Genomic DNA, 16,395 nt, shown 5'->3' on the forward strand with positions numbered 1-16,395 from the left:
TAGCCTTTCATTCAGGTAATGCTAAAGCTCTCCTATCACCTCGTCAGGTAAATTGTAAATAAGCTCTTCCTCCCTCCCAGCAAAAGTAGGCACATAATTGTTTCACCCCAAAATTCAGTGGGTCACAAATATTTCGAAGGAGTAAAGTATTTCCCAGCAGCAAAAAAGATAGCCAACATGACACATCTGTTTACTCGCTGCTGTGCCCTCTAGCGAACAGCACCTCCTAGAACCAGCAGCTTTCTTCTAGTGCTCAGTTGATCCAAGAGAATTCTGAGGAAGATCTAGGAGTAGATTCTCTGAAGAATTGGGGTGGGGAAGTGTTTCTCACCCACGTGCCCCGTGGTCAGGCTGTAACACATGGTGCAGGCTTGTTAGGAACTGAATTGTGTCTCCCCCAAAAGATAGGTTTAATTCCTAACTTTCCGGTCCCATTGACTGTGACCCCATTTGAAAGTAGAGTCTTTGAGGATGTTATTAGTCCAGATGAGGCCAAACTAGATTAGGGTGAACGCTTAATCCAGTATATCTGGTGTCCTTATAGCCAGAGGAAATTTGTACACAGTCAGTGAGAAAGAGACCAGGAGGGAGAGAGAGGCAGACAGAGGCAGAGACTGAGCGAAGCCACCATAAACCAAGGAACACCAGGGACTGCTGGCCATCCAGCAGAAACCGGGGAAGGCATGGAACCGATTCCCCCTTGGAGAGAAAGTGTGGGCCTGCCAACACCTTGACTGCAGACATCTAGCCTCCAGACATTGTGATAATAAATTTCTGTTGTCTCAGTCAACTTATCTGTGATACTCAGTTGCAGCAGCTCCGGAAAAATAAAACAAAGCGTACTGTTGTTTGCTCTGAGTAGTTAGGGAACAAAAATGCCTTTAAATAGAGTGCTTACTATTAAGTTTTTAATATAGAAAAACATAAGAAATAACCTGTGATTCCACAACCCATGTAAATGTTGTTTACATTCTTAAAATGTCATCATATGCTTAGAAATTTAAATTTTACAGAAAGGAATAAACTGAAGAGTAATCACCTCCAACCTCTATCCCATAGAATCTCCTTTCTCAGATTTCCTTTTTGAAAAGATACAAAAGGGATCATCCATTTTCTGTACTTTGTTCTTTTTGATTGCTACCTTCAAATGCTGTAATCAGCTCATAAACAGATGTACTTCGTACTTTTACTGCTGGTACATCTGCTATCCAGTGCCAGTATCATGATTTATTTAATCAGCCCCCTAGTGAGTGGCATTTATTTTGTCTCATGTTTGGTCACTACAGACACAATCCTCCAGCAGTGTTTTCATACACATGTATTTTGTACTTTTGTAATTATATCCAGGATAGACTCCTAGAAGTACAATTGTATTCTAAGGATATCTGGGGTGCTATTTTTATGGTAACTGCTTTGACCTGCCAGGAGCTCTTCTCTGTGCCTGAGTGGTGGACTCTCAAAAGTGAGAGCTCATTTTTTTTAAACAGTGATGTATCAGAAGACTTAATTACATGTAGCTCTGAGTTGAGATTTTACTCAGTTTCCTGTTTGTGGTTTCAGAGGTGACTTTTTTTTTTGGTCAGGGATTGTGAACTTTTTCTCCAGCAGGGGGTGCAAACATATAGAAAAAGAAAAGACAGAACTTGCATCAGAAAGAAATATTTGCTTCGTTTCATTAACAGAATAAAATAAAATAAAAATGAGAAAGGTAGAGGTAATACAGAACAGTTCACATTTTTAACACTCTAAATATGATAAAACCTAGAGAATGAGATAAAATTTTAAAATTTATCAATTTGAAATTAAGTTGATTAAAAGTAATCATTTAATACCTACAAACTTTCTTTGTATCATCAACATTAAATCGATCTCTGACTAATCAGTTTATATCTAGAACTTAACTGGTTTACATGTTCAGCATCACTTTCCTGTTTTCGTATGTTGTCTTGTAGAATAGTAATTACCATGCTTGCATTAACATAGGTAGTGTTTTCTTAATCAAAATTATGTGTTTGTGATCAGTGTCTTTGAGCAGATAGTTTTGATATTTGTAAAAGTCTTTTTTAACATGACTTAAGTTTAGAGATAGAATCATTTTCTCATTTCATAATAACTATAAGCAAAATATATCAGTCTTTAAATGTACAGTGTTATAAGTAGATACAAATATCTAGTAGTTGTCTTTAGATAGGAGGACACTGATTAATGTTTCCAAGTTTATGGGGTTGTGTGTTTTAATGTAATGATTGTTTGCTTTCCGGTTTAAAAAATGCTCAATAAAAGCAATGTAATTTTGGATTCAGAACCTCCTTAATCTCTACTATTTTTGAGAGATTTACTGCTCTTTTATATTGGAATTCATGTATGTGTGTACTAAGTGAGAAAGTACATATCTTTGGGGAGCTGTAGAGCTTTCCTGTTTTCTTAGACCTGTCAATGCTGTGGTACATTAAGTAGTATGTTTCCACTGTCTTAGAAACTAGAATATTGTAAATTTACTTATACATCTAAAATATTCTATAATTTCTAGACTGTATAATATAATTATAGAACCTTTTAATTTTATTTGGGCAATATGTTATGTTTTCCAACATCTTTTTACTATGCTTAAGAACAGAATCATTAATACATTGATTTAAAATTAATATATTAATTTTTTAAAAATTAACTGACTAGTCAAAAAGAACATTTGATTTTTGGAAGGACATACAACACAACAAAAGTGTCAGCTTTTAAGTGCATAGTATGATGAGAAACTTCCTAAAAGATGTTTGTTAAATGCTGTGTGTCTAGTGAATTAGTCTAGTTGCTGTGTTCCTTAATTAGGATTTAATTTGATCCCCAAAAATACCATTGTATGATTGATACTGTTGGTGTTTAACGGGGTTCTTTAATTCACGTCTGTTTCATGTCCATAATTGCCAATATTCTGAGCTGTGTGTCTAAACTGTCTTTGACTTGCCTGTCCATGGAGAGGTTCCCGGCATTGAGATTTCAGCTTTGCTGCTTCCTAGCTTAAATGAGGGTTGTGGATACCTGTAACCACAGGTGTAGTAATTATAGGCAAGTGGGGAAAGTGCCTGCAGGTGGAGAAAGTGCCTGCAGGTGTAAATTCCCTTCTTGTGCTTAAGGCACAGGACTTGCTGACCCAGAATGGAGTCAGAAATATCTCCCAGCCCCAAACATGTTTGTTTCCATTCATGGGTTTGCTTGGATTACAGAGATTCCTTCTAAGGAATAAATAGATGCTTTTATAGTAGGTCACCCCAGGGACCTAAACTAGACTGTCCTCATTCAGCCAGTGGGCTGATGGATGCTCAAGAGCAGTATTTTTCAGTTTAGAAAAATGTTGCCTCTTGATTGACAGAAAAAATTGCTTGCCTTCCTTTCATGTAAATCAGACCATCAAAATAATATAAAATGTTATGACTAAGATCTTGTCAAAGCAGTGGTAACTGCAGAATGTTTGTTCAAACTACATGTTTCTCTGCCACATGGCTTACTTCTCTCCAAGGAGAAGAACCACTCTCAGGGGTGAATGTCTCACTCTGTGCCCAGTCATCGGCCCATGACCTGGCTCCTAGGCCCTGCATTGTTCTGTGAGTACCTTCCCCAGCCCACACTGAATGCTGGGGTGTGTGGGAACGCCCATCTGCAATAGTTGGGCACAAGCAGGACAACGATAAATGCCACCCGCCACTTTGTTTTCCTTCTGACCAGCTTTATAAAATGAACAGCCTTTAAAAGAATAGCTGAGAATAGCAAATAGCCCATTTCAAATAAATCCAGCATAAGTATCCATTGATGTATTTTATTGGATCGTAAATAGAAGTAGGTAAAACATTTTGTGCTTTAATAAGTGAGGCACAGCTTAAAAATTTTAAACAGCAATATAAAAATACAGTACAGAGCATAAATAAATAATGTGTTTTCATTTCTAGTCCGATTTTGAAGCCCATGATGTTAATTGCAGTTTCATCGGAATGGGAGACATGACGCAGAAGCTTACGTTCTGCAAACCCACCAAGCCATATTAAATAAGACTTAAAGAAATCAATTGAATTGTATGTAGTAATTTTTCTACAGTGTTCATGTCTGTATATGTAACGCTCTGTTAAATAAATAACAATAGTTCAGACAACTATTTCCAAGTTGTGAAGGGCATATAGAAAGCTTCTCTGAGATCACAGAAAAGTTCAGAGGGTTTGTGACAAAGCACCTTGCATTTCAGATTAATTTTAACGTATTTTGCTTTTTCGACAAGAGCTTTAAAAACATATATATGCACCTGTACATTTGAATGGATCTTGATGAAATAAACCTTTGGAGTAATGGAGTAATGCACCATCAGAAATATCTAGGATATACAGTGTCTTTTAAATTTGAATATTCAAGTAGTTCTATAAAATTATATGGTACCTTCAGGATGTTTACCAGAAGTTCTCATAGTAATTGTTAAAAACAGGTTTGAAATAAAATGCCAAGTTTCTGAAATCAAATTTAACATAATTTAGAGTTGTATTTCTATTTTTGTGTGATTTTTTTTTTAATAGCAGGGCTTTTATGGGAGAAATTTTAAATACTGAGGGAATTCACAGAAAGCTTTAAAAGTTCTTAGGATTGCTGACTAGAAATTTGAGGGGGTCTTCACATATGGCTTACCAGTGCTGATCATCTGTTGGCCTGAAAGCTCAAATCTGTATTTTAGAAAATTAAGCAAAGTTACTCACATTGTTTTCAGCCTGCCTCCACTATGCGTTTTGTGGGGAGGGGTGGTGCCGGGGAATGCTTTTCCAAGCAGGAGATTTACTTGGTAGGAACAAGCTCACATGGGAGCCACTAAGAATCCTGAGAAAGAGGAGTGCACATACTCGGAGGAGTACACGCCATTGGACTCGGCGTTGGGCAGCTGGAGCCACACCTGGTCATTCTCTGCGAGATCGACCACAGCGCTCCCGGAAGCCTGGTCCAAGTAGCCTTTGGTGTACTCGTCATAGGTGTACATTATGGGGGTGCCGTTCTTATAGAGGCCCACCCAGACGTGTGTCCCCTTCACATGCACATGGTAGGAGAAATAGTAGATTCCTGGTACCCTGCAGGTAAAGATTCCAGTTCTTGGGTCATAATGCTGTTGCCTATTATACAGAATCTTATCAAATGGGATGGGCATGCCTATTGCTGGGTAAGCTTTGGAGAGAATAACGGTGAAAGCAGATACAGGCATACCTGTTAGGCCTTGGTTAGCACTAACCAGAGGCACCCCGGAAAGACTGGGTCTTTGGCCTGCCTTTAGAAAGCTCTCGGGCATCACCGCTTGGGCTGGGGGACCCGGGGGTCCTGGAGGCCCTGGGAGGCCAGGCTCTCCAGTATGGCCCCTTGGACCTGGAGGCCCTGGTGGCCCAGTTGGTCCATTGAGACCCTTAGTTGCTATGCCAGCTGGGCCAGGAGGACCTGGATTTCCTGGATCCCCTTTAGAACCAGGGAATCCTGGAATGCCTGGTGGCCCAATGGGGCCTCTGATACCTGGTATTCCAGGGACACCTCTGGGACCGGGCTCCCCATTATGTCCAGGCAGTCCCTTAGCTCCTGCTGGGCCCATGGGGCCTGGGACACCAGGAGACCCTCCAACTCCGGGGTCACCCTTTGGACCTGGTAACCCTGGGTTACCCTTAGGACCAGCAAGACCTGGTTCTCCCGCATACCCTGGTTTTCCATCTAACCCAGGGGAGCCCCTTTCTCCCTTGGCCCCAGGGTATCCTGCTGGCCCAGCTGGGCCTGGATCACCTTTTGGGCCTGGGGCACCGTGGTTGCCCGGGATGCCTTTTGGTCCTTGGGGTCCTATATTTCCAGGGGGTCCAGTCAGACCTGGCTCCCCAGGATGCCCTACTGGGCCTTGCTCACCTTTGGCTCCTGGACTCCCTGGAAGGCCAATAGGTCCTCTTTGTCCCTTCAGGCCCGGCAAGCCTGGTTTCCCAAACCCAGGAGCCCCTGGGGGCCCAGCTACTCCTGGAGCCCCTGGGTAGCCTTTTGTTCCTGGAATCCCTGGCTGGCCTGGGGCTCCAGCAGCTCCTGGCTTCCCACTGCCTTCTGGTCCTTGCTTCCCGGGAGGCCCTTGGGGACCTGGGGGGCCACTTGGTCCCATTTCGCCTGGTAAACCCCGATCACCTTTGATGCCTGGCTGTCCCGGAAACCCATTTTCACCTCTTTTTCCTATTCCAGGAGGACCAGATGGTCCCATGGGACCCTGAGGGCCTGGAAGGCCCCTCTCACCTGGGCGGCCAGGAGCACCATATCCCGTTTCCCCTTTCTGTCCATTCATACCAGGGACTCCTGGTGCACCCTTTTCCCCAGGAAAGCCTCTGGGTCCGGGGGCTCCTGTAGGTCCCTGTTGTCCGGGTTTTCCCGCAACAGAAACTCCAGCTGGGCCTGGGGTTCCTGGTTGCCCTGGTGGGCCCCGTGGTCCTGGTAAACCAGCTGGTCCAGTATCTCCCTTTGGTCCATAAGGGCCTCTTTCCCCTGGTTTTCCTGGGAGTCCTGGTGAGCCTGGCCTCCCAGGGGCAGATGGTCCTGGTGGTCCTGGCAACCCTGGCTCCCCTTGGGGTCCAGGACTCCCGAAACCAGGTTTTCCTGGTGGTCCGGAAGGCCCGCGAGGTCCAGCGGGGCCCGGTGGTCCAGGAATACCTTGCTCTCCTCTTACTGGTATACCTAAAAGACACACCCAGAGAGGGGGAGTTAGTTATAACAAGGGCAATCACTGTTTCTCTAATTGTGAATCAGGGCAAGACGTTGCAGTGTCATCCAGCCCATCCGCCAGTCTCTATGTAGACCAGTCTCTAATGGTTCTGGGCAGATACTTTTTCTAATGTTTATAAAAACACTGCCAGAGAAGGTGGCCTCATGGGACCATGGCTGTCCTGGTGCCTTCCTTACACCCTGGCCACCTATAAAAGCGTACTGGGATCCAAGAATTCACCTAGAATTAGAGCAGTGAAGATGGAGTTATATTTCTTTTGGGAAAAGAAATAAAAAAAGGCATCTGACAGTAAAGGAAGGAAAAAACAAGTGTAGAATAAATGGGAAGATGTTAAACAACTGAAACAATTTTCCCTCCTAACTGCTATCCATCACAAAAATGAGAAACTGTGTTGAGTCTAATTTGCATTTGCTATGGTCATGCTCAACATGCTTAGATTTAGGTTGATTTTTTTTTTAATTCAATACAAAAAATTGAAACAGAGAATTAGAATCATAAACTAATACTAAAGTGCTTATCTAAAGCTTTATTTGATTAATGCACGTATATATTATGTGAGTTGATTTCATAGAGCTGTGGGTTCATTTGAATACTAGTACTGATACACTAAATTAAACTCACAAAATCATTTTTATTTAGTGCCTACGATGTGAAAAGTTCCATTGGGCCATAAGTGTAAGTAAAGCATAGGATATGCCCTGTAGAGCTTCAGTCACAAGTGAGTAAAACAAGTGTAGGTGGTAAGTGCTTTAAGACATTTCAAGGGCTGTTTTGCTAATTCAAAGACAGAATGTCATAGGGCATACTGGGCCTTAGGATAGACCCTTTGGGAAGTATTACCATGGAAAAGAATCATAGCCATCTGCATAAAATATTTAATTCTTCAATAGCTAGTAAATACAGTAATAAAATTAGAATTTATAAAAAGTTATAGATTTATAAAATTATATTAAAATCATTTTCAGTTTCATAAATTTTCAAAAACATGATTAGAATTCTTACTTAGACTGTTTAGAGTTTTACACTGTCAGAAAATGGCCCACAGTAATGAGAGATTTAGATGTCACTCTAGTTGAATAGCTTGGCCAAAAACCTAAATATGACTTATAGCTATGACTTTTGAGCCACAGCTATTTTGTAAAAAGATGACTAATATCCTTCCCTTCTAACTAAATTTTAATGGCTTTAAAAATCAGAGCAAAGACTAAATTGGAATTGAAATAGAATAAATTGAGGTGAATTGAATATTGCCTTCGAAAATATATTTTTATGGTTATAGTTCCTTTGAACTATCAGTTGTTGGCACACTATTGTATTCCTCCCAAAAACAGACAAAAACCCCTTTCATGTTAATTGGTAGGCCTGTAAGAAGTAGTTGCTGATATTACTCTATTGGCTAGAGATGGTCCTGAGATTTGAAAAATCATCTGGTGATGAAATACAGAGCTGAATCATTAAGATAGATATGCCAAAATAGAAAAATAATCATTTTAGACAAGTATCTTTGTATTTTGATCTAATTAGAGCTATATTTCAATTTATAAACATTTAAATACATGGTGTTTTACTTACTTGTGATCAGAAAATGATATCCAAGGCAAAGAATATGAGAAAAATTGATTTATAGAAACAATTTCCATATATTAACATACATCGTGTTGGTTGACTTCAGTGTACACATATGATCTGTCTGTATGTGGAACTGGATGTTGATATATTGCAAGTAGAATTGACAAAGAAGAGATTTTTCTTACTGGTTTGGAAGAAATTAGCACATTTTTAAAAATGCAAATCATGTTAGACTGGGGTTTATGTCAGAATCTTATAAAGGGTCTTGTTCATACAAAAAGTAATTGTCTGCATATGATTGGAATTCTTTTTAACTGATAGAGAAGAAAACAAGCTTTTTTATAACAACTGCATGGAATACCAGTGGAAGCTAGAACCTCACCATCATACGATCTCTAGCACTTGGGATGTTGTCCCGAGGTGTCCTCAGCCTCTCAGTGTAAGAAGGATGTGACTTCTATTGAATCCTTGAAGGGAAACCTTTGTTTGTAACTTGCCATCTGAAAACTTTCATCTGCTCAAGATTAGGGTAGCATCATTCTTAAGAAAGACTGCAACCCACTAGAGAAGTTTCTTAAGTGTCCATCAAATGGAATAGTGACTGGTTCTGTCAGAATGTGACCCCAGAATTCTCACCAGCTGTGGAATCTTCTGCAGAGTTACTCTCTTTTAGTCTGTGTTAACAGATGTTTCTATAATTACATAGGAACCTCTTTCTGTTTTTACTATCAATTTAATGTATAAATTGTGGGATTTTGTCTTCATCAGAGTAAATGCCTGCCAGTGGGAGATAATGTATTTGCATTTCCATCTTACATTATCAAGTAGAGGGAGACTAAGATGGCTTTAATGATTAAATGCTACCGTTTGATAGCAAATACACATTTTCATTTGTTATGCAAAATAACCAGAAGATGCAGTACATAAAGGTGGAGCGACAGAGAGAAATGTTTGTAGCCTTTAATTCAAGACTTACTTATAATGATCTTGGTAAGCTACAGAAAGCCTGAACTTGTGATCATAGCAAGTTTTAAATCCAGTGCTACTTGTAATAGCATTTTAAATTGCATTTGTTGCTACAAGTAAAGTTGACAGATTTGTCTTTTATTCTTTCTTTCCCAATTTTTATTTTACTATTAAGCTATCTTTAGTAAAATGTTTTAAATTTCATCTTCTTAGAAAGACAATCATATGTTTGATATGTCCAAAATGGTTCCTCCCAAAAGCACAATATTTAAGGTTTATTACAAATTTTTAAATTTTTAAATAAAAAATATAAACATAATGAAAAAACTTTATGGAAAGGAAATTTGAATTGTCTCAAATCCTAGTAAGGATAATTAATGAATGTGAGATCTGATAGTTGCCGGCTTTGAGAATCTGTTAGCGCTTTACAAATGTTATCTCAGTGCTCTTCACAGTAATTGAGAAAGCTGGACAGGTGAATAGCATCAGGAAGAAAGTTAACATTTATCCAAGGCTACATCATCACCACTAGTAATAGCAGTAATAATAGAAGTACTACTCGCCACATTGTAGGCATAGCTCACAGTTAAACACTTTGCAGGTATTGACTGAGATAGCTCCTTCGCATTTTACAAGTGAGAAAACTAAGGCCCTGAGAACACCAGTAACCTACCCAAAGTTACACAGCTATGTGACAGTTGGGTCTGGGCACTAAAGTAAAAAAAAAAAAAAGTGCAAGTAATTATGTTAATCCCTACTATGCTTGCCTATTAAATTTATTTTTAGGGGCATCAGGTTTTACTTCGTAATTAAGACTCAGTTATGTGTAAATTTGTGGGCTGGTTGAATAGGTTTTAAAAGTAAATATGTTTAAGTGTTTAAATATATTAACTTTCTACTCTGTACAGTTGGCAGTTGTTTTTAGCTAGAGACATTTGAAGCTAAATTAATTTCGATTGAATTAATGCTACTTGATTATGGGTAGTTATTTTTGCAAAAGCAACATTTGGGGGAAAAAATCTCCGTGCAAAAAAATTCTTTATCTTCTTAAGCTATATTTTCCTACTATGCTTTATTGTTCAAGGGATATTAATGTTCTTAAACGAAATTGTTTTTACCACAACTTATTCTGTTTTAATAATTTGGGCTAATTCAGGAGTTTAAAGATAAGTAGCATAATTAAAAGCATTTTGTTTCAGAGATATTAATTTTGTAGAAAGAAACAACCAAGGAGTTCATAGAGCAAACCATGCAGTTGAGTTTACCTTTACTCCTTATGGTGTAGGGGATGAAGAACTGGCTCTTGGTGTTGGGAAGGGGGCCTTTTATGCCTGTGGGTGTTTGGTATCGCTCAGCATAAAACCCATGAACCGAGTTCAAGGATATTAGCAGCAAAAGGACAATTTGTGGCAGCATATTCTCAGATGGACTCTGAAAAACAGAAAAGGATAATTTCATACAGCTTTGCTATTGACCTATATTCTTTTTCTAATGTTGCCCTGATGAATTCTTTATACAGATTGCCTCCCTTTTTTTGACCCTAACCTATATATTTTGAATATATTTCATAAATTGATGAAAGTTTTAATTTTCTAGTTCTTTTGAATGTATCTGTTGTTTTGGGAAAACACATTCAAATAATCAAATAGAAATCAAGCAATTTATAAAAAAAGAAATACAGAAATCATCACTAGATGTCTATATTAAATAGTTCCGGGTCTTTGACATAGACTGAAATATCCGATAGTTTCATAATACATTGAAATTCAGATCAGAGCCTGTTTTTACAAATATGGTTGTATTAGCACTGTTACATAGATTGATACAAATTAAACCTCTGAGTGCATTTTGGGGGGGGATCCCTTTTTTTAAAATCACACACACTCAAAGATAATTTGTTGACACTAATGTTACTAGTCCACCATCAGGACATAGGCTTACCTGGGCACTGGGAGTTCCTGGAGATGATTTCCTGGCAGCTTTCTGAAGTGTCCTCTGCCCAAGTAAGTAGTGCAGAAGATGCCCTCTCCAGAGCTACCCCGCAGTATTTATACTGTTTTTCCCTTACTACATGAGGTTGGTTACCCTGAGTATAAGCTCCTCCCCTCAAAGGTGGTTAGCACTAATTATGGTGGAAAGTTCTATTGGGCAGACCTACAAGATCAGGTTGAGCTCTCTTTTTCCTTGTTTCTAATAGAAAAATAAACTCTTTGTTTCAAATATATATATTAATAGTTTTAGCCATGTACCATCTTTTTATTTTAGAAGTCATTGGTAAATGTTTAGATTGATTCATGACGGAATGATAATACACCTTGTTATTCTTGAAAAATACATTCTTGTGTTATTAGGTTGAACCTATTTGGTAGTATATAAATACAGGGAAAGAATTTGGGATGGGGAAGAGTTGAGGATTTAAACTACCATCCAGAGCCTTCTGAGATGGAGCCATCTACGTGTGCATTAGTGTTTCTAAATTTTGTGAAAATAGCTTACCAATTTTAACTTATTTTTAGGCTTGAGAGGAAAAAAAAAATGATAAAAATGTAGTTATGTTTATTTGTATTTCAGGATTTTAATTGAAGCCTTAGAAGTTAATAAGATAAAAATTTTAATATGATAGCATGTTACATATTTCACATTTTAGCTTATTAAATATTTTTAATTTTTTCAGACTGAGGCAGAAGACATAGTAGAGGTAGTAGTATAATTACCCTAAATATTTAGATTCTTTGTTCACAGCACTGCTTAATTATTGCTTAATTTTAGATTTTACTTTTAGAATTGCAGTAAATTTTGCAAAAAAGGAAACCTCAATGTGATACTGTTTTTATTTAAATAAGTTTTCTGTATTCATTTCAAACCAAAAATTTTCTCTAAACTTTGCTTTCAGCTTTTCAAACTATCATTGACTTACCTTGCAATTTCCCTCATGGATCTTGAATCAGTCAAATTAGAAGCGTTTTGTCCCCAAATTGGAAAGTGAACATTATCATTGTTACTTTCATTGTCTTTAATAGTAATAGGAAAGTCTTAAAATCAGTTTTCAGGATCCTAAATAATCTGATAATGACAGGAAGTTTAGACACAAAAATTTGTATCTTCTTTAATTTCATCATTTTAGATTTAAATCAAATAGACTACATGGGTGAAATTGGTGGAAAGAAGCATTCTGTGCACAGGTATAGATGCACCATATTTGCATATCTGTAGAATTAAAGCAGTATTGATTCAGAATTGCTCAATAATTTAAGCTATTGAATGTTTGCCCCGTGAATGAAATAGAGGTTTGTTCTTTTTCATTCCTCTTCCCCCACCCCTGCTGACAGTTTCATGTGTGTGTATTTTAAACAAAGCCTTGTATAACAGCTTGTAGAAATGTAAATGGATCACTCATCCCACTGCCTCCCTAGGAACGTTGTTTAATCTCCTAACTCACTTTTAAACCTTTTATTGATTGCCATATTTTAAAATCTCACTGTCATATGTCTCCATATAATATTCATAGACACCTGAATTATTGCTTTTATATCAGTTCATTTTAACAGGATAATAGGAATGTTTGTATTCCAATCATTCTTTCATCATTTGGAAATTATAGACAGAATAGCTATTGTAATTATACTACATATTCTCCTACATCTGGAAAATACCACAAAAGATAAGTGAGAGAAAGCTGCTGTGTTCCATTTGCTTATGTTTCATTTGCACAAGAATTTGAAAGAATAGGTGCATTAAGATTATGGATGCTCTTGAAAACTACACTAGAGAATTTTTTAGACATACATATTTTAGTATTTTGGGGTCTATACATGGATGTGTATATATGTTCTTATTTATAATTGATACTGATACCCTGATAGATGTCATTAATGTGAAAATTCAGATTAACTCTCAGCTCTTGACACCTAAAGCACTGTGCCCCTGTGTAATTAACTTATTAATTTTTGGATACTCTCTATTACTTCCAGTTTTTCACCTTACTCCCTGTAGCCTGTTTTTTACATCAACACAGTGAGGAGGTTGGACTAGGTGGTTTCTAAGCTCCTCCCAGCTTTAAAAGTAGGTTACTCTAGAATGTTCTTAAGCTTAAGGGATTCTGCTATGCCCCATGGCCAGACAGTGGACTTGGCTCCACTTAGTACTTGGTGTATTTCACTGTAGTTCTGCTTTTTGTGGGTGTATTTAAACACTCTTGGAGAGACAAAAAAAACTCCATAAGAGATGGTTCTATGCCTTCATTTTTGGATATGTAAACATATGTGGGTATTTACCATTCTTTATTCCCCTTTAACTTTTGGGAATGTGGTGTCTTTACTGGATAAGCCTTGGATGTTCAACCCTTTTTACAAATAGTCTCCTTATTTCAGCAAAAGGAATCTATCTGACTACTGTTTGCTTTGTTAGTCATATGAGAAGCACTGTCTTGACCAAAACAGATTGTAGAATCAGAATATTTGCTAGCCACACCCAACCCAATTGTGTATTTAAAACTATTTTTATTTGGGGTGTTTACCTGTAGCTGTTTGAAGTGACCGGTCTGTGGCTTTAGGTGAAAACACATTCCATTTAAAACAGCCATGCTTTTTTAACCTAGAAGGTAACCTGAGTGATTTTTTTTTTTGTATGCTGTATTGTGGGGTCACATTTCATTCATTCTTTTTCCATTTGACTATCCCATTATTGTAGCACCATTTGTTGTTTTTGGGGGGGTGGGGGCGGGTGGGGAGGGGAGTGCACAGGCCTAGAATCCAACCCGGGTCTCCCATATGGCAGGCTAGAATTCTACCACTGAACTACCCTTGCACCCCCCTGAGTGATTTTTTTAAATATCTAATATGAATGATGATTTTTACACATCTAGCATTTAATGCTATTGAATTCTCCTATTTCTTTTCACATACTGGGTCATTCACTAATGCATCAAACATTTCTTGAGCAACCCTCAAGTGTCAGGCACATAGTTAAATGCCCCGCCCTGAAGGTGTTTATATAGTGGGTCCCCATCCTTCCCCACTCAGGAAGCCCCAAGCTATGCAATACACGCCCCCTCCCATTGTTCATGATTCATTAAGGTAGTGGGAATTCAGGGACTGTCGTTTGAAAAAGCTACTCAGGTGAATAAGATATGCTCCTAGGTGGAGAATGGCTAGTCTAATACCAGGGTTCTATCACCAGCTAGTTAAGTTAGTTATATCATTTTTGTTGTTTCTGTTCGTATGTTTTCTTTTATCATAGTAAAATTTAGTCTTACATAGTGTAGAGAATAGTTACAATGAATACCTAAGTATCCATCACCCACCTTATACAATTCTCAGCTCATTGCTATCCAGTCCTCGTTTTGTCACCACCTCCTGTATTTTGAAACAAATCTCATATGTTGTACCAATTCACTTGTAAATATTTCTAGTATGTATCCCTGCAAGATAAGGATTCTTTTTAAAAAAAAAAAAATATCTTCATCAAATACTAAGTTTAGTATCATCACATGTCCCCAATTATCTTATTTATGTATATGCATTCACCCACATAAAGATATATGGGTATGTGTGCTTTATATACATATCCAAACATACAAACACACATATATCTACAATTCATATTTTTATGGCTTGATTTATCATTTGCTGAATTAAGTTCATGCACTGAAATTGATTGATGTCTCCTAAGTCCCTGTTCTTCTAGTTTTCTCATCTATGTCCCCTTATAATTTATTTGTTAGAAAACTAGGTCATCTGTGCTGTACAATTTTCCGCAATCTGGATTTTGACATTTAACTTTCTTCTCTACAAATTAGAAGTTAGAGCTGGAAGTTGGATCTGGCTCAGGTTTGAAGTACAGACATGTGCACACGCACCCACACACACGGTCAGTTTTGGCAAGAGTACTTCATAGGTGGTGATGTGTTTCCATTGGATCGCCCTTCGTTGCTGGTTCTGTCTTTTTTTGTGTCATGTTTCTAGGCATTCATGACTTTGGCTTAGATTCTTTATTCATTGGAGGTTGCAAAATGATCCTATTCTAATTCTGTCATTCCTCCATAATTTATTTAACTGCGATGCTTCCGTAAAAAGATAGACCCTTCATTGACTACTTGGTTACCCTGAGGTCTGATTTGTATAGAAAAAGCAGGATAGTTGCCTTATTAGATTGTTTAAAACATCCTCTAGAGGGAGCCCAGTAAAGTGTTTGTGTAAACTCGTGAATTTAAACATATTTTGTTTTTTCAGTCCTTGATAGTTGTTCCTTTTTTGATTCATCACATTTTCCCCCATCTTTTGACCAGCAGGAGCCTCTTCAAGTTGACTCCCGAGTCCTTTTGAGACAGGATCCCAGTAATCTCTTATCCTTCCTCCCCTACTTGCTCCTTTACTGTCCTTGCTCATATTTGTTATCAGACATTTCTCCAAGGAGTCTTGGTTCCATTTGGGAGAAATACAAATTAGAAACCACCAAGTGGGTGTCTCAGTCCTGGGGGTGCACAGTGCTGTTGGGTTGCTCATCATTTCTAGGCTTTTTTGGTGGGAAGAAATAGGAAATCTATTTTTAGTTAAATATAAAATACATCTTGACTTTATACTGATATGGCCAATTCACATTCAGGATTGCAGAGTGTTTACTTAATGACTTTGCACATATCTGTAGCACCTTACATCTCCACCAAAAATCATGATTCTCACAACAGTAGTGTAGTTATTCATCTGTTTATTCCGCAGTACCCACGCAGTTTCCCAGGAAAACAGTCCAGCAACATTCACAGCACAATACTGAAAACAGTTTATCTTTGCCATTCTTTGGTGTTCCCACTAGGGATGTATAGTCAAATAACTGTGTTTTAAATTCATTTGAAATGGCTCCTTCCAGTATAGTAAGGCCCAGTCAACTCACTGTTAGATTTATTTCATTTTGCTTTCAGTATTTAAAAATTGCTCTTTTTAACTTTAATTTTGTTTTATGCTTATGTGAAAGAGCTACATGTTTTCTTTAGTGTGCTGGTGTAAGTTTAATAACCAGCTCAGGGTAGGGGAGAAGTGTTTGCTGATTTCATTGGTGTAAATAATCCTCCATGGCCCTTGTCAATTTACCAAGGTAGAGACGTTCAGCTG

The 16,395-nt window shown here is 38.1% G+C and overlaps 1 protein-coding gene and 1 long non-coding RNA gene across 3 annotated transcripts in view; one reads left to right on the forward strand and one right to left on the reverse strand.

Moving 5' to 3' along the window:
• The window catches only part of LOC143682889 (uncharacterized), a 133,793-nt gene that overhangs the window by 11,945 nt on the left and 105,453 nt on the right, over positions 1 to 16,395 (forward strand). The gene's annotated exons all lie outside the window — the stretch shown is intronic.
• The window catches only part of COL10A1 (collagen type X alpha 1 chain), a 42,082-nt gene continuing 30,025 nt past the window's right edge, over positions 4,339 to 16,395 (reverse strand). The window contains exons 2-3 of one of the 2 annotated variants that reach the window (XM_077162710.1): positions 10,555 to 10,720; positions 4,339 to 6,705 (exon numbers count right to left, since the gene is read on the reverse strand). In XM_077162710.1, coding sequence (XP_077018825.1) covers positions 4,826 to 6,705; positions 10,555 to 10,705 — 2,031 coding nt within the window. In that variant the 5' untranslated portion in view covers positions 10,706 to 10,720 and the 3' untranslated portion in view covers positions 4,339 to 4,825. Of the gene's footprint in view, positions 6,706 to 10,554; positions 10,737 to 16,395 lie in introns of those variants that run through there. The other variant, XM_077162709.1, reaches the window with a different exon arrangement.

Source organism: Tamandua tetradactyla, chromosome 5, assembly GCF_023851605.1.
Source record: "Tamandua tetradactyla isolate mTamTet1 chromosome 5, mTamTet1.pri, whole genome shotgun sequence".
Lineage (NCBI taxonomy): Eukaryota > Metazoa > Chordata > Mammalia > Pilosa > Myrmecophagidae > Tamandua > Tamandua tetradactyla.